Source organism: Sus scrofa, chromosome 2 (assembly GCF_000003025.6).
Source record: "Sus scrofa isolate TJ Tabasco breed Duroc chromosome 2, Sscrofa11.1, whole genome shotgun sequence".
NCBI classification, from domain to species: Eukaryota; Metazoa; Chordata; class Mammalia; order Artiodactyla; family Suidae; genus Sus; species Sus scrofa.
The window spans coordinates 69,157,774-69,184,482 of record NC_010444.4 but is presented as its reverse complement, the minus strand read 5'-3'; the positions used below and the strand labels follow the sequence as shown (position 1 = coordinate 69,184,482).

Below are 26,709 nucleotides of genomic sequence, written 5' to 3'. Positions count from 1 at the left end.
AACATTATAAATCAAGTACAATAAAAATTAAAAAAAATAGATAGGCCAAGGATTTATACATCAATGGTGGGAAGAAACTTGATCAGATATCAAGGATTGGGGGATGATCTACAAGGATTCTTTGCTCAGACTGGACTGTGCAGCCCAAAGGTAGGACTGGGGCTAGGTTGAGGGGTAGCCAGGAAAAGGCTCAGAGAGCTAAAGTTTGGTCAGGGAGAAATTCTTCCTCACTTCACTGTGCCTCAGTTTCTTTGCGGCTCCGTGGGTTAAAGATCCTTCATTGTCACTGCGGAGGCTCAGGTCACCGCTGTGGTGTGGGTTTGCTCCCCGGCCTGGGGAACTTCCACATGCTGCAGGCACGACCAAAAAAAATTTTTTTTAAATAAAATAAAATAGATAATTTAAAAGAGAGAGAGAGCCCTCAGAGGACTACAGATGAGATAAAGTGTGTAAAAAGCTCAGCGCATAACCTTCTCCGTAAATGGCAGGGACGTGCTATGTAGGGATCAAGTGGGATGTCCAAGCTGCTACCTAGAGAGCAAAGAGGCTTCAAAGGACGGAGCTACAGGCGATCAGAAAAGGGATGTGAGCAGGTGGCCGGAAATTCCTCCTGTGGAGGAAGACGTTCTCACCCTCAAAGCAAGGCTGGCCTGGCAGATAGGGAAGAGGCTGGATGGAATGTAGGGCCATCTGGCAAGGGGGTTGTAGGACTGAATGGCGGCCCGCTGCAGCCGTAATCGCCGAAGTGAGGACCTAGGCTTGCACCAGATTCGGGTGCGGAAGCCTGACTTGGGTCCACCAGCAGGTGGTTAACAAGTCGCTGAGACTCCGTAAGACCTCATTCCTCCTCCCGAGGCGGAGCGAAAAGTGAAGCCGGGACCAATAGGAGCGCCGCCCTTGCAGAGAAAGGGCGGAGCAGAACGGCGGCCAATGAGTGTGCCTGTTTCAGGCAGCCAATAGGAGGAGGTGTCCCAGCTGCGATCTAGCGGCGGCGGCCCGGGGCTGTGGGGCGGGGTCCCGGGTTCGAGCCAGAGTTCCCGCTAAAGGGTGAGTCTAGATCGGGGCACGTGGGGGCGCGCCCAGGAGATCTTCAGGAATGGCGTGGCCGGCGGGAGATCGGAGACTGACTACCCTGGGCAGGAGGTGGGTAGAAGCGCCCACACTGCCTTAAGACTGGTCTTTACCCGGTGGGTGCACGTCGCGATTTCTGCCCCTACCATCGGGGTTTGGAGGTTTCAATGTTGCGGGGTGGGGGGTTGCGGGTCTCACCCAGATCCCATCTTCAAAGCTGGGTCTGGGCCCAATGGTAACGAGGAAGGAGGAGATGGTCACCCCCAAAGCCCTATCTCCAGGATCTTATTTCGAACGTTAATAAGATAATAATATAGAACATTTGTCGATCGTGTATTGCATTCCAGGCCTTGTGCCGAGCTCTTTCCCTGCCTCACCTCGTTGAATCCTCCCAACAACCCTTTGAGGGAGAGACTGTTATATGCCCACTTTCCAAATGAGGAAACAGGCTCAGAAAGGATTCCTGACAATCCGACATTGTGCTATTACAATATTCTTTTTTTCCCCATCACTGCTTAAATCAGTAATATCGGTGGAATTGCTGACAGCCCCTCTGGGAAATACTGGAGACCTCAGGGGGCCTTGGCCCTGGGCCTAGCTCTCAAAAAGTTCCAGACTGCTGGGAAGAGAGCTGAGCACAGCCCCTCCTCCACTCAGGGAGCCAGCAGGGCCTGCATGTCGCTCCTGGGGATGGATGTAGGAGGCAGTAATCGTGGCTTGAAAGAGGCAGAAGGATTATGATGATCAAACCAATAATTACTTCATTCTTGTTTTTATATGTTATTTTTTCATGTCTATGTCAAGGTACTAAACTGAAACAGGCAGAACAGTGTTGAAAAGGCACAGATTCATTTACAATGTCAGTTTTTTGTTGTTGCTTTTGTTTTTTTGGGTTTTTTTTAGGTCCACACCCACGGCATATGGAAGTACTCAGGCTAAGGGTTGAATCAGAGCTATACCTGCCACTCTCTGCCACGGCTACAGCAATGCCAGCCTCATCTGTGACCCACTGCCACAGCTTGCCACAACTCGGGATGCTTAACCCACTGAGCGAGGCCGGGGATCAAACTTGAGTCCTCATGGACACTGGTTGGGTTCTTTTTTTTTTTTTTTTTGTCTTTTTTGTCTTTTGTTGTTGTTGTTGTTGTTGCTATTTCTTGGGCCGCTCCCGCGGCATATGGAGGTTCCCAGGCTAGGAGTTGAATCGGAGCTGTAGCCCCTGGCCTACACCAGAGCCACAGCAACGCGGGATCCGAGCCGCGTCTGCAACCTACACCACAGCTCACGGCAACGCCGGATCGTTAACCCACTGAGCAAGGGCAGGGACCGAACCCGCAACCTCATGGTTCCTAGTCGGATTTGTTAACCACTGCGCCACGACGGGAACTCCTGGTTGGGTTCTTAATCAGCTGAGCCACAATGGGAACTCCTACAATGCTAGTTTTTTAAAAAAAAGAATATGGAAAAACTAACCATAACTACAATAATCTGTTTCAATTATACAATATTAAAAAAACATATAAATTGTGAAAAAGAATGGATATATGTATACCTGAATCACTTTGCTGTATAGCAGAAATTAACACATTGTAAATCAACCATACTTCAATAAAACTTTAAAAAATGGAAAGGAGGAGTTCCCGTCATGGCTCAGTGGTTAACGAACCCGACTAGTAACCATGAGGTTGCAGGTTCAATCCCTGGCCTTGCTCAGTGGGTTAAGGATCAGGCATTGCTGTGGCTGTGGTGTAGGCTGGCGACTGCAGCTCCAATTTGACCCCTAGCTTGGGAAACTTCATATGCCGCAAGTGCCGCCCTCAAAAGACAAAAGACAGGAGTTCCTGTCATGGCTCAGTGGTTAACAAATCCGACTAGGAACCATGAGGTTTCCGGTTTGATCCCTGGCCTTGCTCAGTGGGTTAAGGATCCGGCGTTGCTGTGAGCTGTGGTGTAGGTCGCAGACTTGGCTGGGATCCCGTGTTGCTGTGGCTCTGGCACAGGCTGGCAGCTGTAGCTCCAATTAGATCCCTAGCCTGGGAACCTCCATATGCTGCAGGAGCAGCCCTAGAAAAGACAAAAAGACAAAAAAAAAAAAAAAAAAACTTGAAAAAAAATTAAAAAAAAAAAAAAAAAGGAAAGGAGTTCCCGCTGGGGCACAGTAGTTTTAAGAATCTTACTATAGCGGCTGAGGCCTCTGTGGAGGTGCTGGTTTGCTCCTCAGCATGGCGCAGTGGGTTAAAGGATTTGGTATAGGCCACAGCTGTGGCTTGGATTCAGTCTTTGGCCTGAGAATTTACATATGCCGCTGGTGGCTGGTGCATCCATTAAAAATAATAATGGAGGAGGGAGGGGGAGAGCCTGGGAGTTTGGGGTTAGTAGATGCAAACCATTGCATTTGGAATGGATAAGCAATGAGATTCTGCTGTACAGCACAGTGAACTATATCTGATCACTTGTGATGGGACATGATGGAGGATAATGTGAAAAGAAGAATGTATATGGATGTATGGCTGGTTACTTTGCTGTGCAGCAGAAATTGACAGAACATTGTAAATCAACTATAATTTAAAAAATTTTAATAATAATTTTAAAAATAATACAAAAATTGCAAATGAAAAAAACCCATGTAAATTGTTAAGAGCAGTAATCAAAATTGGTGAGGTGGATGAGAATTAAAAGTGTAAAGTTTACAAATTCTATTGAAGTGAAGCTGTTAGCTTAAAAATAGGGTGTTATAAGTGTGAGGTATGTTAGGTAAGTCTCATAAAGTATCTTAACCTTATAACATTAAACTTAGGGTAAGTACAAGGGAAAAATCCTGTAGTAATTACATCACAACACAAAGAAAGACAGCAGGATGAGAAACAAGGAACAATGGATCCACAAAACAACCAAAATGGCAATAGTAAGTCTTTCCCTACAATATGGTAACAGTGGTATATAATTCACCTACAATTCTAGTTTAAAAGTTTGAAGCTGGAGTTCCCATTGTGGCATAGTAAAACAATCTGACTAGCATCCCTGAATGACTGGCCTCACTTAGTGGGTTAAGGATCCGGCATTGCCACAAGCTGCAGTGTAAGTCACAGATGTGGCTTGGATCCCGTGTCCCTGTTGTTGTGGGTTAGGGAGGCAACTGCAGCTTCGATTCAACCCTTAGCCTGGGAACTTCCATATACTGCAAGAAAAAAAAAAAAGAATATAGAAATTTCACAACCACCTCTTCATGGCAACACTCTCAGCATCTCCATTTTCCAGATGGGGAAACTGAGGCCCAGCATGGCTCCATGACTTGCCTAAGTTGACACAGGATTCATCCCCAGGTCGGTCTGACCACACCTGTCTGCCTGGTTATTTTGGAAAGGTGGGTTCAGAGCTGATTTTGGTGAATTTGTCCAATATGGGGGTCTGGTGGTGTCATTCTTCATAACTGGCCAAGTAGTAGATGGGGACGCATACTCCAATGCCATCAAACAGATGTGGAAATTGAGGCCCAGGGAGGGAGATTGGGGGAGTTCCCTGGTGGTTTGGTGGTTAAGGATCTGGCTTTTTACTGCTGTAGCTTTGGTTACTGCTATAGCGTGAGTTTGATCCCTGGCCCAGGAACTTTCACATGATCCAGGCATGGTCGGGGAGGAGGGGGGCAGGGAATTGCACAGTGAAGGGGATCCCGAATCTCTCCGCTGGATGGTTGGAAGGTTGAGGTACTAAACGGTGCCTCCAGGCTGAGGCGTGGGGACTAATAGGCTATTCCTTCTCAGGCAAGCCAGCAGTGAAGAACATGCCTCTGTGCCATTGGGGAGCCACCACCCGGGGCCGAAAGCCTGATGGGGATGGAGCCCAGCCCACAGCCACCACAGAAGGCCTGAAGGTGCTTCTCCACTGGGCTGGTCCTGGTGGTGGGGAGCCCTGGGTCACCTTCAGTGAGGTCACACTGACTGCAGAGGAGGTCTGCATCCACATCGCACACAGAGTCGGTGAGTCGGAGGCATTGGTCTTAGGGCAGGGTGGAGCTGGCATCCAATCTTCTGTGCATCTGTTCAGCAGACATTGAATGAGCACCTTCTGTGTGCCAAGCCCCAAATGCTGCCTTTGTAAACTTAATATTCTAACAGGGATCAGCAAGAAGAACAATGAATAAGAAAACTGTATAGGAGACCAGAGATGATATCCTAAGAATTAAAACCTTGAGGAGATAAGGGGAGGAGTCAAAGGAATATCTAGGGGAAGATGGTGCCAGGCACAGGGAAGAGCCAGTGCAAAGGCCCCGAAGTGGGAACTTGCCGGCAACAGAGAGGAGGCCGGTGTAGCTGGAGCCAAGTGAATGAAGTGGAGGCAGCAGTAGGTGAGGGCAAGGAGGTGACAGCACAGATCATGCAGAGCCCTCTGGGCCTCAGGGAGGACTTTTGGATTTTTCTTCAAGTGAGGTGGAAGTCCTGGAGGACTGTGAACTGAGGAGGAACGTGTTTGGACTCTGATGTCACAGACACTCTCAGGCTGCCTTGAGGGGAAGCAGACTGGGGTGGGTGAGAGGAACAGGGACACCAGGGCAGAGGTGACCTCCAGGTAGGAGATGATGGAAGAGAGGTCAGCCTGTGTCAGATCTTACAGTGCTGGAGTTTCCATTCTGGTGCAGCGGAAATGAATCTGACTAGGAACCATGAGGTTGTGGGTTCGATCCCTGGCCTCACTCAGTGGGTTAAGGATCCGGTGTTGCTGTGAGCTGTGGTGTAGGTCACAGACATGGCTGGGATCCTGCATTGCTTTGGCTGTGGTGTAGGCCGGCAGCTGTAGCTCTGATTCAACCCTAGCCTGGGAACCTCCATGTGCCATGGGTACAGAAAGCAAAAAAACAAAACAAACAAACCAAAGAAACCCCACAACAAATCTTACAGTGCCTTCAACAATAGAGGGAGGGAGTTCCCATCATGGCTCAGCAGAAATGAACATGACTAGGATCCTTGAGGATGCAGGTTCGATCCCTCAGTGGGTTTAGGATCCAGTGTTGCCGTGAACTATGGTGTAGGTTGCAGACACGGCTCGGATCTGGCATTGCTGTGGCTGTGGCATAGGCAACAGATGTAGCTCCAATTCGATCCCTAGCCTGGGAAGTGTGCAAATCCCACGACCCTAAAAAGAAAAAGAAAAAAAAAAAAAAAGCCACCAGAGGGAGTAGTTTAGATTTAGACTTTTTCCTAGGAGCAGTAAGGAATGGTTGGGAGAGCCTGCAGTAGAGGTGCTCAAAAGTCTAATTTCTTTCACTAAAGGAGGGGAAGGTCCCTCCAAGGGGAATTCACTTACATGTCCCTTCCTCCAGGAAGTCCTCTCAAACCCCTTTCTCCATAACTAGATGGGGGCCCTCTGGTAGATTCTGTAATACCTTGTACTTTCCCATTGGTGGCAGAATTTTATTTTATTTATTTATGTATTTTTTTTGCCTCTACTGTGGCGTGTGGAAATTCCTTGGCCTGGGATAGAACCCACACCATAACAGTGACCCAAGATGCTGTAGTGACAACACTGGATCCTTAACCTGCTATGCCATAAAAGAACTCTTAATGGCTTATTCTTTTTTTTTTAGGGCCACACTTGCAGCATATGGAAGTCCCCAGGCTAGGGGTCGAATTGAAGTTGCAGCTGCCAACCTATGCCACAGCCATGCTAGATCCGAGCCACACTGGTGATCTGCAACACAAGTTGTGTCAACACCAGATCCTTAACCCATTGAGTGAGGCCAGGGATCGAACCAGCATCCTCATGGATACTAGTCAGTTTGTAACCTGATGAGCCACAATGGGAACTCCTGATGGCTGATTCTTAAAGAAGTTGGACAGGTGGAGTTCCCAGGCAGCTCCAGTGTTGTCACTGCTACAGCTTGGGTCACTGTTGTTGTGAGGTTTGAGAACTTTCATATGCCACAGGTGTGGCAAAAAGTTAAAAAAATAAAATAAAAAGAAGTTGGACAGGTTTGTTGGGTGATGTGAAACATGTCTGGCAGAGAGCCCAGAAAACCTGATCTGTTTGAGGAAGCAAAAGACTTTAAGAGTAACTGGTGCATCAGTTTCAAGAATTTGGAAAGGGAAGTAGGAATTGAAACCAGAGCATAGTTGTCTGGGTCCAGGTCATGGTTAGTCAGTGCTGAGGGGGTTGGGCCTTCTTAGGGGGCAAATGGGAACCATAGAAGGTTTAAGCCAGAGTGAAACAGATTGGTTCTTTAGAAATTTGTCTCACTGGGAGGCATGCTCCTTCTTTGAAGGGCAGAACACTTGGATGCAATAACTTTGGAGAGCAATTTGGCATCAGCCAACATGGTTGAAATGTATGTTCGCTGGGGGTACTCAGTTCCACACCTAGAAATGAACTCTACAGACACTCAACTCATGTGCTTCAGGGGATGCACACAAGAATGTTCAGAGCTGCCTCGTTTGTCTTAGTGAAAAGCAAGAGACCATTTCAAAGTCTTGTCTCCAGGAGAAATCACAAATCAGTTGCAGTATGGCTGGGCACTGGAATACTATAGAGGCAGGAAAAGGGAATTTGACTAAAATTACACGTCATGTGTGAAACAAACCTATTGTAACATGAAAAAGCAAATTGCAGAAGGACACCTATGGTATAATACTGCATTGAGTTTATAACATTCACAACTAGGTCATAGAGGATGGGAAAATGATCACCCCAAGTTCAGGAGTGTGGTTACCTCTTTAAGGGAGAGAAAGGAGGTAGATATAGGTGGGGGTTTCAATTGTACTTGCCGAATTTATTTTATTATCTGAGGGCTAGTCAGTCCTTGGGTGATTATAAATTATTCTGGCAGGACTATTTCATATACAATTTTTAAGTGATATATATAAAAAAGATGCTTGGGTGGCCAGCATGGAAAATGATAGCAAGTCTGGAGGCTGAACTAGGGCTGGGTTTTAGACTTGAAGGAAGTGGGTAGATCCTAGAGAGACGGAGGATGCAGAAAGAGCAGGACTTGGGACCAATCTGATGGGGAAGGAGTGGGAGGAATTGAGGACAAGGATCAAATCCTGGCTTAAAAACTGGGTGGAGGGGGGCGGGTTTGGGGACCTCACATGAGATCTGTTTGAAACAAGGCACATCTAAGGGAGCCTGAAATGTCTAGAGGGAGACAACCAAAGAGTAGTTGGAAATTTCTCTGGGGCTAGAGTTCAGAGAGAGACCAGGCGAAGTGCCATCAGGTTATAGAGCTTAGTCAGTTTATGATAAATTTTGCTGTGGTAATAAGCAGCTCCCCCAGATTCTTCTGGGTTAAGACAATGAAAATTTTGAAGTTCCCATTGTGGCTCAGTGGGTTAAAAACCTAATATAGTGTCCGTGAGGTTGGGGATTTGATCCCTGGCCTTGCTTGGTAGGTTAAGGATCCAGCATTGCCACAAGATGCAGTGTAGGTCACAGATGCAGCTCAGATCTGTTATTACTGTGGCTATGGCACAGGCCAACAGCTGCAGCTGTGATTTGACACCTAGTTCGGGAACTTCCATATACAGCAAGTGCAGCCCTTAAAAAAAAAAAAACAAGAAGACAATGAAAATTTACATAAAGTCTGTTATAGGTGAGATGGTTCCCCTCTATCTTGTAGCTTCAGCACCAGGCACAAGGGATCGCCAACATCCCTGGGGCAGGGAAGAGGGCAGGAGGGTTTATTTCTAGGCCTAGAAAAATGCACATTCCCTCTGTCCACATCCCATTGGTCAGAAACCAGTCCAGTGCCCCCATCCTAGCTGCAAAGGAGACTGGGAAATGAAGCCTTTCTGTGAGGCTACAGCATGGTCAACATATTGCATTGCCTTCTATTGGCCTAGGGGAGGAGGCTCAGGGAGGGACTGTGAAGGGAGACGGTGGGTTTAGGGGTCCACAGGGCTAACAGTAGCAGACACCAACTCCTGACTCGTTTCTCCCTGTCCAGGCATCAGTCCACTCTGCCTCAATCTCTTTGCCCTCTTCGATGCCCAGGCCCAAGTCTGGCTGCCTCCAAACCACATCTTGGATATTTCTGGAGACTCGAGCCTGACGCTGCACTTTCGCATGAGGTAGGTGCAGTCCCCTTGGGGGGCTTGTCCCCTTTTCTGTCCCCTCCCTTCCTGGTCACCCCCATCTGGGAGCTGATCTGAATCCGTGCTAAGCCCCAATTGCGTCCTCTCCCTTCCTGCAGGTTTTATTTCCGGAACTGGCATGGCATGAATCCTCAGGAGCCAGCTGTGTACCGCTGCGGGCCCCCCGGGACCGAGACCTCAGAACAGGCAGAGCCGGGGGTACAACTCCTGGACCCAGCCTCCTTTGAGTACCTCTTTGAGCAGGTGTGAGCGGGGCTGGGGAGGCAGGACGATTTATGAGGGACCCAGGGGCATTTGAGGAGTCCCCACTTCTGTCCCAGTTCACCATAGCTAATAGGTTTTAACATGTGTTATCTGGGGGAGTTCTCTTCGTGGCTCAGTGGTTAATGATCCCAACTAGGATCCATGACGATGCAGGTTTGATCCCTGGCCTTGCTCAGTGGGTTAAGGATTTGGCATTGCCATGAGCTGTGGTGTAGGTCACAGATGCGGCTCGGATCCCCTGTTGTTGTGGCTGTGGTGTAGACCAGCAGCTGTAGCTCCGATTCGACCTCTATCCTGGGAACCTCCATATGCCACAGGTGTGGCCCTAAAATGCCAAAAAAAAAAAAACCCTAAAAACAAAAAACATGTTACCTGGGAACCTGTGGCTGCCTGAACCAAAGAATCTTAAGACTCAGGATTACAGGGAAAAGGGTGATGTGATCCATCAGTGATGTCTGTCACAGGCATAGGATTGGACAGAGAAGGCTTCCATGCTGGGTCCTTCCTTTCCCCAGAGTGGCCAGAAGCTGAGGAATGAACAGGTTCTCATGCCTCCCTTCCTGCCTGATTCCCCCATCCCCAGGGCAAGCATGAGTTTGTAAATGATGTGGCATCGCTGTGGGAGCTGTCAAGTGAGGAGGAGATCCACCACTTTCAAAACGAGAGCCTGGGCATGGCCTTCCTGCACCTCTGCCAGCTCGCCCTCCGCCACGGTGTCCCCCTTGAGAAGGTGGCCAAGAAGATCAGGTATCTGGGAATGGGGCGGGTGGACATGGCCAGGCACCTGGGGGCCAGGGTGGACCTTGCATACCACCATGCCTTCGTTCATTGAACAAACATTTATCAAGCACTTACTGTATGCTGGTACTAGTTTTGGGTGGTGGAGACAACACTGAACAGGGCCAACAAAAATCCCTGCTGTCCTGGAGCTCACATCTGATGAAGGAGATAGGCAATAAACAAAATACAAAAGTAAAGGAGTTCCCATTGTGGCTCAGTGGGTTAAGAACCCGACTGGTATCCATGAAGATGCGGGTTCAATCCCTGGCCTCGCTCAGTGGGTTAAGGATCCGGTGTTGCCGTGAGCTCTGGTGTAGGCCAGCAGCTACAGCTCCAATTTGACCCCTAGCCTGGCAACTTCCATGTTCTGTGGGTGCGGCCTTAAAAAGCTAAAAAAGGAGTTCTCATCGTGGTGCATCGGAAACAAATCCAACTAGGAACCATGAGGTTTTGGGTTTGATCCCTGGCCTGGCTCAGTGGGTTAAGGATCCGGTGTTGCCGTGAGCTGTGGTGTAGGTTGCAGATGCATTTCGGATCTGGCATTGTTGTGGCTGTGGTTTAAACCAGCAGTTACAGCTCCAATTAGACCCCTAGCCTTGGAACCTCCATATTTTAGGGTGCAGCCCTAATAGGACAAAAGACAAAAAAAAAAAAAAGTGAGCTATACTGGTGGATAGGTGCAGGGCGGGAGAAGGGGTGAGGGCTAGGGCTTTGTGAGGAGCAGAGAGGCTTCCCAGAGCTGTGCCTTTTACTGATAATTATATTAATGCTCAAAACAATAGTGACTCCTCCAGTAATAATAATAGCCAACCCTCAGAGTTCCCTTGTGGCTCAGCAGGTTAAGGAAGCAACATTGTCACTGCTGTGGCACCGGTTTGGTCTCTGGCCCAGGAACTTCTGCATGCAGCAGACAGTGGCCAAAAAGGAATAAAAAAATTTTAACACTCGAATAATCCTTATTTTGTGCCAATCAATAGTCCTAATTCCCTCTTTGCCCTAGAAGCAGGCACTGTTTGATTCCATTTTACAGATGAAGAGACAGAACACTTTAGAGCTTAGGGAAATGGCCCAAGAGCTGGGATTTCAGCTCTGTGGTCTCCTTAGAGTCCTGGGCCCTGGGCCTGAACACCACCCAACCTCCCAGTGCTGGTTCTTTATCACATTCTCTCCAGGGCAGCCTGCCTTTTTTCTAGCTGAGGCAGCGGAGGTTCAGAGGGGTTAAGTCACCTGCCCCACATCACCCAGCCTGGCCTGCAACCCAGACCCCTGACCGGCCTCTTCCCGTGGTCCCCACAGCTTCAAGGACTGCATCCCGCGCTCCTTCCGCCGGCAGATCCGGCAGCACAACGCTTTGACGAGGCTGCGCCTGCGGAGCATCTTCCGCAAGTTCCTGCGGGCTTTCCAGCCGGGCTGCCTCTCACAGCAGGTCGTCATGGTGAAGTACCTGGCCACGCTCGAGCGCCTGGCGCCCCGCTTCGGCACAGAGCGCGTACCCGTCTGCCGCCTGCAGCTGTTGGCCCAGGCCGAGGGCGAACCCTGCTACATCCGGGACGGTGGGCAGTCCTCTCCAGACCCCGAGCCCCAGGCGGCTCCGGAACCCACCACCCATGAGGTGCTGGTGTCAGGCACTGATGGCATCCAGTGGCGGCTGGTACAGGCAGAGGTGAGCGGGGGTCCTCTTCCATCTGGAGGTCCAGAGCAGCTGCGCGTGGCGGATGGTTTTTCCCCACATGGTTCTCTGTGGGTGGCTCACTCCTGCTCAGCTTTGGCCTTTGCCTCTGAAGTGACTGGGTTGAAGAGGGTTTTTGCCCACATGGCTCTGGGGTGTGTCTGTCTGTGCCTTGGGGCCTGTTTCTTGGAGAGTCTCCTCTGCCTTTCTGCCCCCTGAGATCTAGTTTATGGGGTCTGTACCTCTGAAGCACCCCTATATCTGACATCTGAAATTCCAGCCCTGAAGTTCCAGCTTCTGGCAAGTGTATCTCTTCTTGGTGGGTCCCCTGTCCAGCCTGTGACACTGGGACTCACTGGGGGTATGCCTGACCAGGGTTACCCGGTCCCTTCAGCTTTCACCTCTTCCCAGCAGGAACATGCAGGGAAACTAAACAGGCATAGCTCTGCTCCATTCCACTGCCCCACATGCTGGTTTCCAGGGTCCCAGTGGTGGTGCTGGTGATGGCAGCAGCAGCAGGATTCCCCATACTGGCCATTCTGGAAAGAAAGCCAAGGCCCAAGAGCGGGGCAACCAGCCAGTGGACAGGCCTGGGGAGGCCCTGTGGACCTACTTCTGCAACTTCCAGGACATCACCCACGTGGTGCTGAAAGAACGCCACGTCAGCATTCATTGTCAGGACAAGTGCTTGGTGGGGCCCGGACCCGGGGCTGGGCTGGTGGGGCTGAGGGGGGCGGGGCACCTCTGGCCTGCGATCCTTGTCTGATGTCCCCCGTGGCCTTGGCCTGCAGGAGCTGACCCTGCCTTCCCGGGCCACGGCCCTGTCCTTAGTGGCACTGGTGGATGGCTACTTCCGCCTGACAGCTGACTCGAGCCACTACCTGTGCCACGAGGTGGCTCCTCCACGGCTGGTGATGAGCATCCAGGATGGGATCCACGGACCTCTGCTGTGAGTGCCCGGAAGGGCAGGTGGGCGGTGCAGGCCCAGGTGGTAGCAGTTGCCACCTGGACTGTGAGCCCTAGAGATGGTGGGGTTAGAACAAGATGTGTGTGCTTTTGTGTCTCAGTGTGTGCACATGTCTTAGGCTGTGAAAGCATGTGTGTTCACCCACATGTATGAATGCATACACATGTACACTTGTGTCTTAGGGTATACACCTCAGTGTGTGTTTGCCTGTGTGTGCGTGCATGTGTGCATGCAAGGATTCACTCACACTGCATCATGCACACATTCATGTCACTGGATACTGATGTGGGTGCACGTGTGCGTGCATGCACATGGATGTGTGCACATGTGTGTAGACAGTCCATTTGGCAGGCAGCTGCACCACTGCTCCAGTGGCTGCATTTGAAATTGTCAATGCATGTTTTCACACGTGACAGGACTGTTGACTTTTGTGGGGCTGTGTGTTGCTCAAATGCCCATGGCCGTTCAGATATACATGTGGGTGTTTACACCCCTGTGCAGGTGTGTATCTGTCCTGGTAACTGTGGATCACTGTCTGAGCACTCCTGCTTCAATGTGTGGGGCTGAGAGTGAAGTGTCAGGGCTTATGTGGTCATCAGGTGTGCCTGTGGCCATCCTGTATGTGGCTCGGTTGGGGTTTGTGACTATCGCCTTGTCTGGTCATTGGCCCTGTGCCTGGGTATCCATCCCCTGTCCTACCTGTGACACTGGGACTGGATCCTGGGGATGTCGAAGAGGCCTGACCGTAGTCTCTACACCAGAGGAGGGTGACGTGGTCATTTCGCTTCTCAAGGGCTTTGGCCATGCCATGTCACAGCTGTATGGGGGGCTGGAAGCGGGTGGCTGTGGGCAGCATCGGCGTCACCTTAGTCCATTCAGACTGCTATCACAGAATACCAGTGACCGGGTGGCTTAGAAACCACAGACATTTATTTCTCACAGTTCTGGAGACTAGAAGTCCAAGTTCAAGGTGCTGGCAGATCCAGTGTCTGTTGAGAGCTCCACTTCCTGGTTCACAGCCTCAAGTTCAGTCTTCTGGCTGTGTCCTTGTGTGGTGGAAGAGGTCCACTTTATAAGGCACTAATCCCATTCGTGAGGGCCCCACCCTCATGACTTAATCATCTCCCCAAGGCCTGTCTTCTAATGCCACCTCCTTGGGGCTCAGGGCTTCAACATAGGAATTTTAGGAGGACACAGACATTCAGTCTATGGCAGCACGTGAGCCACAACATGTGTAGCTGTTGGGGCCTGTGTGGTTGTGTCACCTCCTAGCACCTGTTTTTGCTTATGACAGTTGTCCCCTCTGGGTCTAGGATGCCAATGCCTCTGTGCTGCCATGTTACACTAGGTAAGCAGCTGTGCCTGTGATCATTGTCTTTGGGGTGTGTGACTGATCATCATTGTGTGTCACCCTGTGAGTAGCTGTGTCTGTGGCTGGGTGTGTGCCCATGTGATGGCTGTTTCCTGTCTGGGTGTGTATGTAACCTTATCAGCCTCAGTGGCTGACAGTTGTTACACACAACTGTGTGCCTGTTCTGGTAACTGTGTGTGTGTGTGCAGACTGTGTCACCAGATAAGCTGTGTCTGACATTTATACTAGCTTGGAGTGTGCCCTGCTGGGCAGGGTTTTTTTTGTTGTTGTTTGCTGTTATTTTTGTTGTTGTTTTTTAGGGCCACACCTGTGGCATATGGAAGTTCTCAGGCTAGGGGTCAAATAGGAGCTGCAGCTGCTGGCCTACATCACAACCACAGTAACACCAGATCTGAGCCATGTCTGTAGCCTATACCACAGCTCACAGCAACGCCGGATCCCCCAACCACTGAGTGAGGTCAGGGATCAAACCCTCATCCTCATGGATACTGGTTGGATTTGTTTCTGCTGAGCCGCAACAGGAACTCCATTGTTTTTGTTTTTTTTTAATTCAGTGAATTTTATTATACTTATAGTTGTACAACCATCATCACAACCTAATTTTATCTTTTATTTTTTGGGGGGGCGGTTTTTGCTTTCTAGGGCCACACCTGCAGCATATGGAGGTTCCCAGGCTAGAGGTTGAATTGGAGTTGCAGCCTACACCAGAGCCACAGCAACGTGGGATCCAAGCCATGTCTGTGACCTACAACACAGTTCATGGCAACGCCAGATCCTTAACCCGGGGATCAAACCCGCATCCTCATGGATCCTAGTTGGGTTCATTAACCACTGAGCAACGAAGGGAACTTCACAACCTAATTTTAGAACATTTCCATCCCACACCTCCCGTCCATCCCTCCCCACCAACCTGTCCCCTTTGGAAACCATAAATTTTTCAAAGTCTGTGAGTCTGTTTCTTATCTGCAAATAAGTTATTTTTATCCTTTTTTTAGATTCCACATATAAGTGATATCATCTGATATTTTTGTCTCACTGTCTGACTTACTTCACTTAGTATGATAATTTCTAGGTCCACCCATGTTGCTGCAAATGCCATTATTTTACTATTTTTTATGGATGAGTAATATTCCATTGTATATATATGTACCACATCTTCTTTCTCTACTCCTCTGTTGATGGACATTTAGGTTGCCTCCATGTCTTGGCTATTGTATATAGTGCTGCAGTGAATATTGGGATAAATGAATCTTTTCAAGTCATAGTTTCCTGGGCAGGTTTTGTGAAGTGTTTTTGTTTTTTGCTTCTAATGGCTGTACCCGTGGCATATGGAAGTTCCCAGACTAAGAGTTGAATCTGAGCTGTAGCTTCCAGCCACAGCCACAGCCACAGCAATGCCAGATCCAAGTCACATCTGCAACCTACTGCACAGCTCATGGCAGCACTGGATCCTTAACCCACTGAGCGGGGGTAGGTATCGAACCTGAGTCCTCATGGATACTAGTCGGGCTCGTTAACGCTGACCACAATAGGAACTCCATGTGGTATGGGTTTGATCTCTGGTCCTGGAACTTCCATATGCCCCAGGCTCAACCAAAAAACAAACACAAAACAAAAAAACAAACAGCAGCACCTCCTTGCCTGCCCACTTGCATCTCTCACAAGCATCCTCTTAATAAATCTATTTCTTGCCTATCAAAAAAAAAAAGTTCCCACTTGGCACAGCGAGTTAAGAATATGACTGCAAAAAAGAAAAAAAGAAAAACAACAACCACAAAAGAACCCATCTGCAGCGACTTGGGTAGCTTTGGGGGTGCACGTTCGATCCCTGGCCAGGCCTAGTGGGTTAAAGGAGCTGGCATTGCCATTGCTGTGGTGTAGGTCATACTTCAGCTCAGATTCAGTCCCTGGCCCAGGAACATCCATAGGCCACAGGTGCAGCCATTTAAAAAAATCTGAACTGTGCAGAAACACTGTATTCTGGTCAGTATATTTGTTTCTCACAGGGGTACAGGTTAATTCTGGAACTGCTGTTTACTAGCATTGAATAAATAAGTACCTATGTTGTAGATACGGACAACCAGTTTTCATCCAGTTGGAGAAGGAAGTTACAGATAAGCAATGTGGTGCTGGATGGGGTTATCATCAGGAAATGTTTATTTTAGTAGTTAAATATGAAAGTAGGTATTGGAGTTCCCGTCGTGGTACAGCAGAAACAAATCCTATTGGGAATCATGAGGTTTCGGGTTCAATCCCTGGCCTCACTCGGTGAGTTAAGGATCCAGTGTTGCTGTGAGCTGTGGTGTAAGTTGCAGATGCAGCTTGGATCTGATCTTGCTGTGGCTGTGGTGTAGGCCGGCATCTGTAGCTCTGATTAGACCCCTAGCCAGGAACATCCATATGCCATTGGTGCGGACCTAAAAAGCAAAAAATACTACTACTACTAATAAAACAAGTATCGATGTGAGTATACAGTCGGATTAGTACACACACAGTTCCTAGCTCTGATGGTGCTCCCTTGTCCCCCCCAATCCACCCAGGGAGCCATTTGTGCTGGCCAAGCTGCGGCCAGAGGATGGCCTCTACCTCATTCACTGGAGCACCAGCCACCTCAACCGCCTCATCCTCACAGTGGCCCAGCGCGACCAGGTGGGCCTGGGGCGGGGGTCCTGGGCCGGGGCTGAGCGTGCTCCCTGCCTGGACCCCTGCTCACCGCCCCTACCCCTGCCACCCACCCCAGGCACCTGGCACGAAGGGCTTGCGCCTGCGGAAGTTCCCCATAGAGCTGCAGGCTGAGACGGTCACGCTGGAGGGCTGGGGCCGGTCCTTCCCCAGCGTGCGGGAGCTGCGGGCTGCCCTGCAGGGCTGCTCTCTCCGGGCCGGTGATGACTGCTTTTCCCTGGACCGCTGCTGCCTGCCGAGGCCGGGAGGTACCAAGATAGGGTGGGGGCATCCACAGGGTGCGGGAGGCCTCTCCCTCTGTGCCACGCCTCAGTGATGGCTTCCACCCCCCAGAGATCTCCAACCTCATCATCACTCGGGGGCCTCAGGCCTGCACCAGGCCTCTCAACCTCAGCCATCTCAGCTTCCACCGGGTCCACCAGGAAGACATCACTCAGGTGCATGGCGTGGGGGTGGGGGAGTGGGCCCTTGGGGTGGGGCACAGGGAGGCAGCCTTGAACCATTGTCACGGAGATGTTCCACGGAAATGTTCCCCCGCCCCCAGCTGTCCCACTTAGGCCAGGGCACAAGGACCAACGTGTATGAGGGCCTCTTGCGAGTGGGGGGCGGAGGCCCCGAAGAGGAAAAGTCAGATGGCAGGGACCCCTCCCCATCCAGTGGGGACCGTGGGCAGGAGCTGCGAGTGGTTCTCAAGGTGCTAGACCCCAGTCACCATGACATCGCCCTGGTGAGTAAACGCAGCCAGGAGCTGGGGGAACAGGATGAAGGGGTCCGCGGCCGCTTCAACTGCTCTGTCCCCACAGGCCTTCTACGAGACAGCCAGCCTCATGAGCCAGGTCTCTCATGTGCACCTAGTCTTCGTTCATGGCGTCTATGTGCACGGCTCTGAGAGTGAGTGGGCCCTGCCCCCACCCCACCCCACCCCCATCTTGTTTACTGCCCAACCCCACTTGACATACATCCTTCTTCTTCTTCTTTTTTTTGACCACACTGGCGGCCTGCGGAAGTTCCTGGACCAGGGATCAACCACAGCAGTGATCTGAGTCACAGCAGTAACAAGGCCGGATCCTTAACCTGCTGAGTCCACCAGGGGACTCCTTGACCTACATCCTTATCCCTGACTGCACACGGACCCTTGACCTCTACCCTGACCCCTGACTGCAGCCCAGTCTGTGCCCATCTGACTCTCACCTATACCCCGAATACACCTTGACCCTTACCTGCACTCCGATTCCTGGCCACACCCACCCTCCACCACCCAAACTCCATCCCAAGCTCTAGTTCCCACCTGAACACCTCTAATGGCCCAGCCCCTCTGACTGCATCAACACTGCGACTGCACAGACCCCAGCCTTGCTGGCTGCCCCAGTCCTCCCAGACCTCAGTCCCTGCTTCACCCCTACCCCTGCCCCGACTCTGCGTGTACCTCACAGCTCCTTAGTGGCCAGCCTCTGATCTACCAACATCAACCCCACATCTGTCTCTCCTGCCTTCCCCCCAACACTGGCCTGCGTGCCAACCCTGCACACCCCCCACTCCACAAGCATCCCACCCCTGTGGGATCCAAACATTGCTCACAACCCACCTGGAGCTCCACTCGCCTGCACCCACCCCCAGTTCCCCAGTCCCATCATTACCTAGTCACTTACTCGCAGCCTCCTCTGTGCCACGGCCCCACTCTGGACCTAAATGCCACCTTTCACCTTGGCCTCACCCCACACCTGCCCTCTGTCCTGAGTTTCTCCTCCCCCCAGAGTCACTCCCATGCCTCCTCCACAGCCCTGACTAGCCCCCTCCCCACCTACGATCCCAGCCCCCTGGTGCCTGGGAGGGTGAGCGGGTGGGCAGCGCCTGCAGTGGCTGGGCTTTTACAGACATCATGGTGACGGAGTACGTGGAGCACGGGCCCCTGGACGTGTGGCTGCGGCGGGAGAGGGGCCATGTGCCTCTGGCCTGGAAGTTGGCAGTGGCCCAGCAGCTGGCCAGCGCCCTCAGCTACCTGGTACGTGGCCTGTGGGCAGGACCTGGGGCAGTGGGGAGGGCCAGGGCAGCCCCCGCCTTGGATATGGAGGCCTTGACACATCCATCCACATGCTATCCTGGGAAGATCTTCCCATGAGTTTCCTCGGCTCACACACCCCTATGGCTCCCACCTTCCTCCAGAGAGCACCTAACTCCTTCACTTGGCATCCAGGGCCCTGTGGGAGTCACCTCCACCACTCTCTTACCATTTCATCCCCAGCCCCTCCTGGTCCAGTCACCCCCGTTTCCAGAACACTCTCTGTGTGCCTGGTTCTGTCTTAGGTCCTGGGGATCCAACAGAGAATGAAATAGACAGAAGTGTCTGTCCTTGGGGAGCTGGCATTTTCATGGGAAGGGGCAAATGAGAAATAATAATTAAGGACATGACATAATATGTCAGAAAGTAGTAGAGTTCCCTGGTAGCCTAGTGGTTAAGGATCTAGTATTGTCATTGCTGTGGCTTGGGTTCAGTCCTTGGTCCCAGGAACTTTGGCATGCCCTGGGCATGGCCAAAAAAAAAAGTCAGAAAGTAGTGAGAACTGTGAAGAAAAAAGCAGAAATGGAGATGAGATTTGCTTCAGTTTGGGGAAGAGGTGAAGTCTTAAATAGGTAGGTGAGTGGTTCAGGAAAGCCTCACTAAGGTGACCTGAAACTGAGGTGGGAGCTGTGAGCACAACTGAGAGAAGTGCATTCCCGGCAGAGGGAACAGCCAGTGCAAGGCCCCGGGGAAGGAACATGGGTTTGAGCACAGCAGTGGGGTCCTCTGGCCTTTTGCCCCTGGCTAAAAGCCTTGGCCACCAGCTCTGGGAAACAGGAAGGACCCACTGGGCACCCAGTGCTGCCTTGTCACTGTGACAGTGCACTGGGCTCTCCATAATGACCATGAGTGTCTTTTTCACATGGGCTGTCCCTGCGGGGACCAAGTGGGATGGAGGTGGTGCCTACACACCTAGGTGGCCACGCCCCCTTTTATACCCCACCCCCTCCCCCCAGGAAGACAAGAGTCTGGTTCATGGCAACGTGTGTGGCCGGAACATCCTGCTGGCACGGCTGGGGCAGGCAGAGGGCACCAGCCCCTTCATCAAGCTGAGTGACCCCGGTGTGGGCCTGAATGCCCTCTCCAGAGAGGGTGAGGACCGGGGTGGGGCTGGGCACAGGGATGGGCTTCCCCTACTTATTTTACCTTGGTGACCTCTGAACCTGGTCCCCCAGAGCGAGTTGAGCGGATCCCTTGGACAGCCCCAGAGTGCCTGTCTGGTGGAGCCAACAGCCTGAGCACTGCAGCAGACAAGTGGGGCTTTGGTGCCACCCTCCTGGAGATCTGCTTTGATGGCGAGGCCCCCCTGCAGGGCCGTGGCCCCTCTGAGGTACATCTGAGGACCCTTGGGCCCATCCCACAAAGGGGGCTGGCACCTGCCAGGTGTCTAGAGAGTGCATTTAGGATCCAGAGCTGCCTCTCCTCTGTCTGTGGGGGCTCACATATGTCGCCTCATGTCTCTGGGACTCCATCTGGTCATCAGTCAATTTCGGTGAACTGTAGTCCTGACCTCATAAGGTCGTTGTGGCACACACCACGTAGGTCACATGCCTCGGTTCTAGGCAGAGTGACCACAGGAATGATGAAAGCATAGGCTGTTGGCAAGGTGGGGGGCGGGGGTTCCCAGAGGAGGTTTTAATCTAAGTGCAGAAATACGGAGTTCCTGCTATGGAGCAACAGGATTGGCAGCATCTCTGCGGTTCCAAGGGTGCAGGTTCAATCCCTAGCCTGGCACAGTGGGTTAAATGATCAGGTGGTGCTGCAGCTGTGGCGTAGGTCACAACTGCGGCTCAGATCTGATCTCTGGCCCAGGAACTCCATATGCTGCGGGGTGGCCAAAAAAGGAAAAGAAAAAAAAGGAAATACCAGTGTCCCAGGCTAGGAGGGGCAGCCTAGGTAGAGGGCACAGCCTGTGCCAAAGCCCAGAGGAGGTTTTGGTGCATTTGGGGAGCTGCAGTCTGTAGGAGCTTCCTAGGAGCAGAGCCGGGTGGCAGCCAGGGCAGGAAGGGCCAAGTGTGAGATGCTCCGGCATAGCCCAATCTGCTAGACTTGGATTCAAGTCCTGACTAGAGGTGTGGGCAAGTCTGCGTCCCTTTGCTGAAGTTCAGTCATCTTATCTGTAAAATGGAAATGACAAGAACAAGGAACCTGACTGGTCTAGCCCTACTGCTCTGTGGATCTGACTTTGTCTTTGGGGGAGGAGACTGAGGGGGTGCACTGATTGCTTCTGATTGTCCCCTTCCCAACAGAAAGAGCGCTTCTACCAGAAACAGCACAAACTGCCTGAGCCTTCCTGCCCAGAGCTGGCCACACTCACCAGCCAGTGCCTGACCTACGAGCCAGCCCAGCGGCCATCCTTCCGCACCATCCTGCGTGACCTCACTCAGCTGCAGCCCCAAAGTGAGCACCACTCCAGGGCTGGGATCCTGGAGGAAGGAGAGGGGCTGAGATCCTTGCTGACACAGGTGTGGTGCACCCAAGTCTCTGTGCAGAGGCTTGGGGTGTGTGCCAGTTTCTAATTCACTTAAGTTGGGGGGTGGGGATGCCCGGAGCAGACCTTAATGTTTTGCTTGAAGAAGGCTACAACTTCTTTGGATGAATTAGACCCTGGCAAATTTTTTCATTATTAAGGAAAAGGTTGTGCCCTTTACGTGATCTCAGAACATCCCACGTATCAGTTTTGGTGCAGCCAACTCTGCATTTTGAACAAGAAATGGAATTTTCCAGCTCTTGGAAAAAAAAATTCCTTACCTCTGGAATTGGATGGGGGTAGTAGTCGCTGGCTTTCTCTGAGCCCAAGTGTGGGCCTGCTAGAGAAGGGGCTGGGGTCGGGACTCACTCACTGTGGCTTTTCCAGATCTTGCTGATGTCTTGTCTGTGAACCCGGACCTGCCGACATCAGATCCCACCATTTTCCACAAGCGCTATTTGAAAAAGATCCGGGACCTGGGCGAGGTGAGGGTGGGGCCTGGAGGACCAGGGGCGGGTCCTAGAGGCCGGGGGTGGGGGTGGGGCGGGGCCTGAGCTGTTAGAAGGCTCTGGCCTAAGAAGACCCTCAGCTTCTAGGGAGGCCCTGGGAACTTGAAAGGGAGGCCTGGGCCCCAAGGGGACCCATCAACTTGGAGTAGATAGGACCTAAGATTTTCTGAACAGACTTGGCTGGAGGTGGACCTGGGGAGCGGGGTGTGAGGGAGTCGGGGGGACTGACCCCCCCGCACGCTCTGGCCAGGGTCACTTTGGGAAAGTCAGCTTGTACTGCTATGACCCGACCAACGATGGCACTGGTGAGATGGTGGCCGTGAAGGCCCTCAAGGCTGGCTGCGGTTCCCAGCTCCGCACCGGCTGGAGGCGAGAGATTGACATCCTGCGCACGCTCTACCATGAACACATCGTCAAGTACAAGGGCTGCTGCGAAGACCAAGGTGGGCGGGTCCTGGAGAAACGGTGGGGGGGGACTGGAGCGTGGATGTTGTTTGGAGGGCGGGGCCAGAAGGGCCTGGCCAATTAGAGCCTCCCATTTGCAGGCTGGAGGGCCGAGTGTATTCACCCAGGTGGGCGTGGCTGGGCCTCCTTTCCGTCTGGTGAGGGCTCGATTGCCTGGAGATGGGTTCACACTGGGCCTAGTGTGGATGGATCTTGGCTTTTCCTCTTCACCTTGGGATAGAGGGTCGCAGGGCTCAGGATGGGCAGTCCTTGGCCCAGGCCTCTAACGCCCTTACCGACCGCCGCTCTCCCTTGTCAGGCGAGAAGTCAGTACAGCTCGTCATGGAGTACGTGCCCCTGGGCAGCCTCCGAGACTACTTGCCTCGGCAAAATGTCGGGCTGGCCCAGCTGCTGCTCTTCGCCCAGCAGATCTGCGAGGTCGGCCGGTCCGCCCCTGCTCCCAGACCCAACTCTTCGGCCTGCCTGGCCTGAGCTTCCTATCCCCTCTGCTTGCCCGACCCCGCCCCTGGGCCTGCTCTCCTCCTTCCGGGTCCTTTCCGCGGATCACCTGGCCACACCCCTGTCGGTCCCGCCCCCAACCTGTCTAGTTCCCTCTGCTGATCTGGCTAAGCATGGCAGCACGGAGCCTCGCAATTCGCCCGTCCCCCACCCGGGAGAGCCTGTGTGGCCCCCCCTCTGCTGTCCGGCCCTTTTGCCCAGCCCCACCTTCCATCCTGCCCGCTCCGGCGCCCAATCCCCCCAAACCTGACTTGACTGTCCCACAGTCATCTTGGTCACGGCCCTGCCCCCGCTGATCCTGACTCGCCCCGCCCCCAGGGTATGGCGTACCTGCACGCGCAGCACTATGTGCACCGAGACCTGGCCGCCCGCAACGTGCTGCTGGACAACAACAGGCTGGTCAAGATCGGGGACTTCGGCCTAGCCAAGGCCGTGCCCGAAGGCCACGACTACTACTGCGTGCGCGAGGATGGGGACAGCCCTGTGTTCTGGTGACCAGGCGGGACCCAGCTGGAGGAGGGTGCCAGGGTCACCTAGAGCAGATAGGGTGGAAAAGACGGATGCTGGGGTCTCAGATGACAGGGCCTAGTTCCAGTAACACTGCATCCATCCCCCCTTAAGGGTGGGGCCCTAATTGGGGCCGGAGGGCTTTGGAGCCCCAGGTAAGGACTCCAACCTGGTCTAGCCCAAGGCCTGAGTGCCCTTTCTCCCCAGGTATGCCCCAGAGTGCCTGAAGGAGTGTAAGTTCTACTATGCCTCTGACGTCTGGTCCTTTGGGGTCACCATGTATGAGCTGCTGACCTACTGTGACTCCAGCCAGAGCCCCCCCTCGGTGAGAGCCAAGCCCCCACCCCCACCCCATAGTAGAGGAGTTAGTGAGTTCCCAACTCCCCCACTTTAGCAAGCATTTAACTCGGCTGAGCCTCATAGTCCTGTTCTGTAAAGTGGGCCACTTACACTGCAGAGGGCTTTGGCTGTGACAGAAACTCAAATAGGAACAGCTTATTCCACCATTCACATACTCCATGGGGACACTGGGGAAAGGGCTTCACGTAGACCTTCGAATGTCATCAGGAGTGGCATTTTCTCCATCTCTCTGGCTCTGCAGTTTTCTGTGGTAACATTTCTCAAGCAGACCTTACCTCTGTTGTGGATACAGTGGAACCCCACCCCCCACCCCGCGGGCCCACCATCCCCCCAGCCTAAGAGACAAGGGTTCTCTTTCCAGCATAATTCAGGACTCTCTCCGATTGGCCCAACTTGACTCACTTGCCTTCAAGGGAGCCAATGACTGTGTAGCCCTGGGCTGGGGGGGAAGAGCCCAGAGTGTATTAAGGGTTTATTCCCGAAGCCAATCAGAGTGCCTTTGTAAAAGGGGGGAGATTATTTTCTTTTTCTTTCTTTTCTTTCTTTCCTTCCTCCCTCCTTTCTTTCTTTCTTTCTTTCTTTCTTTCTTCCTTTCTTTCTTTCTTCCTTTCTCTCTCTCTCTCTCTCTCTTTCTTTCTTTTTAGGGCCGCACCCAGGGCATATGGAGGTTCCCAGGCTAGGGGTCCAATCTAAGCTACAGCCGCAGGCCTACACCACAACTAAAGCAACATCAGATCTAAGCTGCCTCTGCAATCTACACCACAGCTTACTGCAGCACTGGATCCTTAACCCACTGAGTGAGGCCAGGGATTGAGCCCAAAACCTCATGGTTCCTAGTCGGATTCATTTCTGCTGAGTCACAATGGGGACTCCTGGGAAAAAATTTCTGAAAAGGCAAAAACAGCTTGCTGGGAAACTTAATAATAACAGCAAATGAGTTCCCGCTGTGGCACAACAGCATGCGCAGTATCCAGGGTTCCATCCCCAGCCCCGCACAGTGGGTTAAGGATCTGGTGCACACAGCAGCCAAAAAAGAAAAGAATAATAATAATAACACCAAATACCTAATTCAGGATTACTCTATCAATGTTCATCTAACCTTCACAGTAGTGGCCCCAGGTGGTAGAACCATTTTACAGGTGAGAGATCTGAGGTGGGAGAGGCAAAGTCCAGAGTTACACAGCTGGCAGTGGTAGAGGTGTGATGCGAACACCTGCATTCCAGCTCCAGGCTCCTGACCACTATCTCGGCAGCCTTGCCTCTTGAAAAGAGCTTGTCTTGTTTCTTCTGCAGAAATTCATCGAGCTCATAGGCCTCACCCAGGGGCAGATGACAGTGCTGAGGCTCACTGAGCTGCTGGAACAAGGGGAGAGGCTGCCACAGCCAGAGAAATGTCCCCATGAGGTGAGCCCCTCCCTTTCTCCCCTGCTCTTGTTCTTTGGACCAGGGAGAAAGCAGAGATCACAGCCTCAGTTTTTCCTTCCCCAGATCTATCGCCTCATGAAGAACTGCTGGGAGGCAAAGGCCTCCTTCCGCCCCACCTTCCAGAACCTCGTACCTATCCTGAAAACCATCCAGGAGAAATACCAAGGCCAGGCCCCCTCAGTGTTCAGTGTCTGCTGAAGCCTGCCTGCAACTGTGCTTCGGGGGACTGGAGCTGACAGTACCCACAGAGAGTGTCCTCCCTCCTGCTCCCCACCCTCAGAGGAGCCCACAAAGGGGAGGTCAGCCTCACCGACTCCCTGTGCCTTACCCCTGTCTGGGGACCCCACTCCTGAGAGCCAACTTTCCTTGTCTTAGTCTGTTTGGGCTGCTGGAGCAAAAAGCAGCCACAGACTGGGTGGCTTAAAAACAACAGGCACTTATTTCTCACAGTTCTAGAGGCGAGGAAGTCCAAGATCAAGGCACCAGTGTGGTCAGATCTTGGCAGCAGTCCTCTCCCCGGTTCATAGCCTGTGCCTTCTTGCTGTGTCCCCACAAGGTAGAAGGGTGCAGGGAACTTTCCTTTGCCTCTTTTAGAAAGGCACTAATTGCATTCTGGAGGGCTCCCCCCTCATGACCCACGTACCTCCTAATACCATCACAGTGGGCATTAGGATTTTAACATATGAATTTGGGGGGACATAGTCATTCCAATCACAGCACCTTCCAAGGTCATGAGCCTGACACAGGCTCATGAGGGACCCAGGACAAGCAAGGAGCTATCCCGGCCCTTGAATCTGATCTTTTTGCCTTCCTCCACCTTCCACCCTAGGAGGAAGTAGAAGATACTTCCACCCTCAGTAAGTGGCCCTTCTTCAGCAAGTGTCTGCTCTCCTGGGGACTGCAGCTAGGGCAAGATACTCATTGCAGAAGAAGCCAGAATTAACTATGTAACCTTCACTCACCTCTAGCCAGCACTTAGACCAGGGCCTGGAACACAAAAGGCCATCAATGTGTATGGTAAATATATCTGAAGGATTTGAGGGGGCCCTGTGCCATGTAGATAAGATTGCCAGATTCACTTTTCCCGCTGTGTGACCTCAGGCAAGTGGCTTCCCCAATCTGGACCTCAGCTCCCAACTCTGAACTGAGGCTGGTTATGCTTGCTACCTGTAGGACTAAGGTAAAGAGCTAATGAGGTTGTATCTGTCAAGTGCTTAGCAGAGAGCCATATAAACAAGTGCTTAATAATACTTTTTAAAATTTTTATAATGTCTTAAAATTTCTATGATATTTTATACTATTATAAAATTTATCAAATTTTATATTTGATTTACAATGTTGTATCAATTTCTGCTATACAGCAAAGTGACCCCATCATGCATGTATATACATACATTCTTTTTCTCATATTAATCTTCTGTCATGTTCTATTGGGTATAGTTCCCTGTGCTACACAGCAGGACCTCATTGCTTATTCCTTCTAAATGTAAGATAAGACAAAAAAAGACAAAAAATAAATAAAATAAATGT

The 26,709-nt window shown here is 51.9% G+C and overlaps 1 protein-coding gene across 7 annotated transcripts; it reads left to right on the top strand.

Annotated features, from left to right (window-relative positions):
* On the top strand, positions 928–26,709 carry TYK2 (tyrosine kinase 2). 7 transcript variants are annotated; one of them, XR_002340978.1, is made up of 27 exons: positions 952–1,187; positions 3,869–3,976; positions 4,330–4,435; positions 4,833–5,048; positions 9,005–9,128; positions 9,251–9,395; positions 10,000–10,163; positions 11,493–11,859; positions 12,347–12,556; positions 12,657–12,814; positions 16,745–16,853; positions 16,945–17,134; positions 17,220–17,323; positions 17,431–17,613; positions 17,690–17,777; positions 18,761–18,888; positions 19,902–20,037; positions 20,121–20,275; positions 21,195–21,345; positions 21,803–21,900; positions 22,175–22,367; positions 22,688–22,806; positions 23,206–23,378; positions 23,602–23,719; positions 25,048–25,158; positions 25,243–25,478; positions 26,009–26,709. XR_002340978.1 is itself a non-coding variant. In XM_013987408.2 (26 exons), the coding sequence occupies exons 4-26, from the start codon at positions 4,853–4,855 to the stop codon at positions 25,375–25,377; spliced, it is 3,555 nt and encodes a 1,184-aa protein (XP_013842862.2). In that variant the 5' UTR covers positions 952–1,143; positions 3,869–3,976; positions 4,330–4,435; positions 4,833–4,852; the 3' UTR covers positions 25,378–26,709.

Excerpts from the sequence above, each read along its gene's own strand:
- TYK2 (XM_005654826.3), top strand. The coding sequence starts at position 4,853 with ATGCCTCTGTGCCATTGGGGAGCCACCACCCGGGGCCGAAAGCCTGAT. Across the intron at positions 10,164-11,492 it reads AAGGTGGCCAAGAAGATCAG|CTTCAAGGACTGCATCCCGC; the intron begins GTATCTGGGAAT and ends TGGTCCCCACAG. Across the intron at positions 23,379-23,601 it reads GGGGACAGCCCTGTGTTCTG|GTATGCCCCAGAGTGCCTGA; the intron begins GTGACCAGGCGG and ends CTTTCTCCCCAG.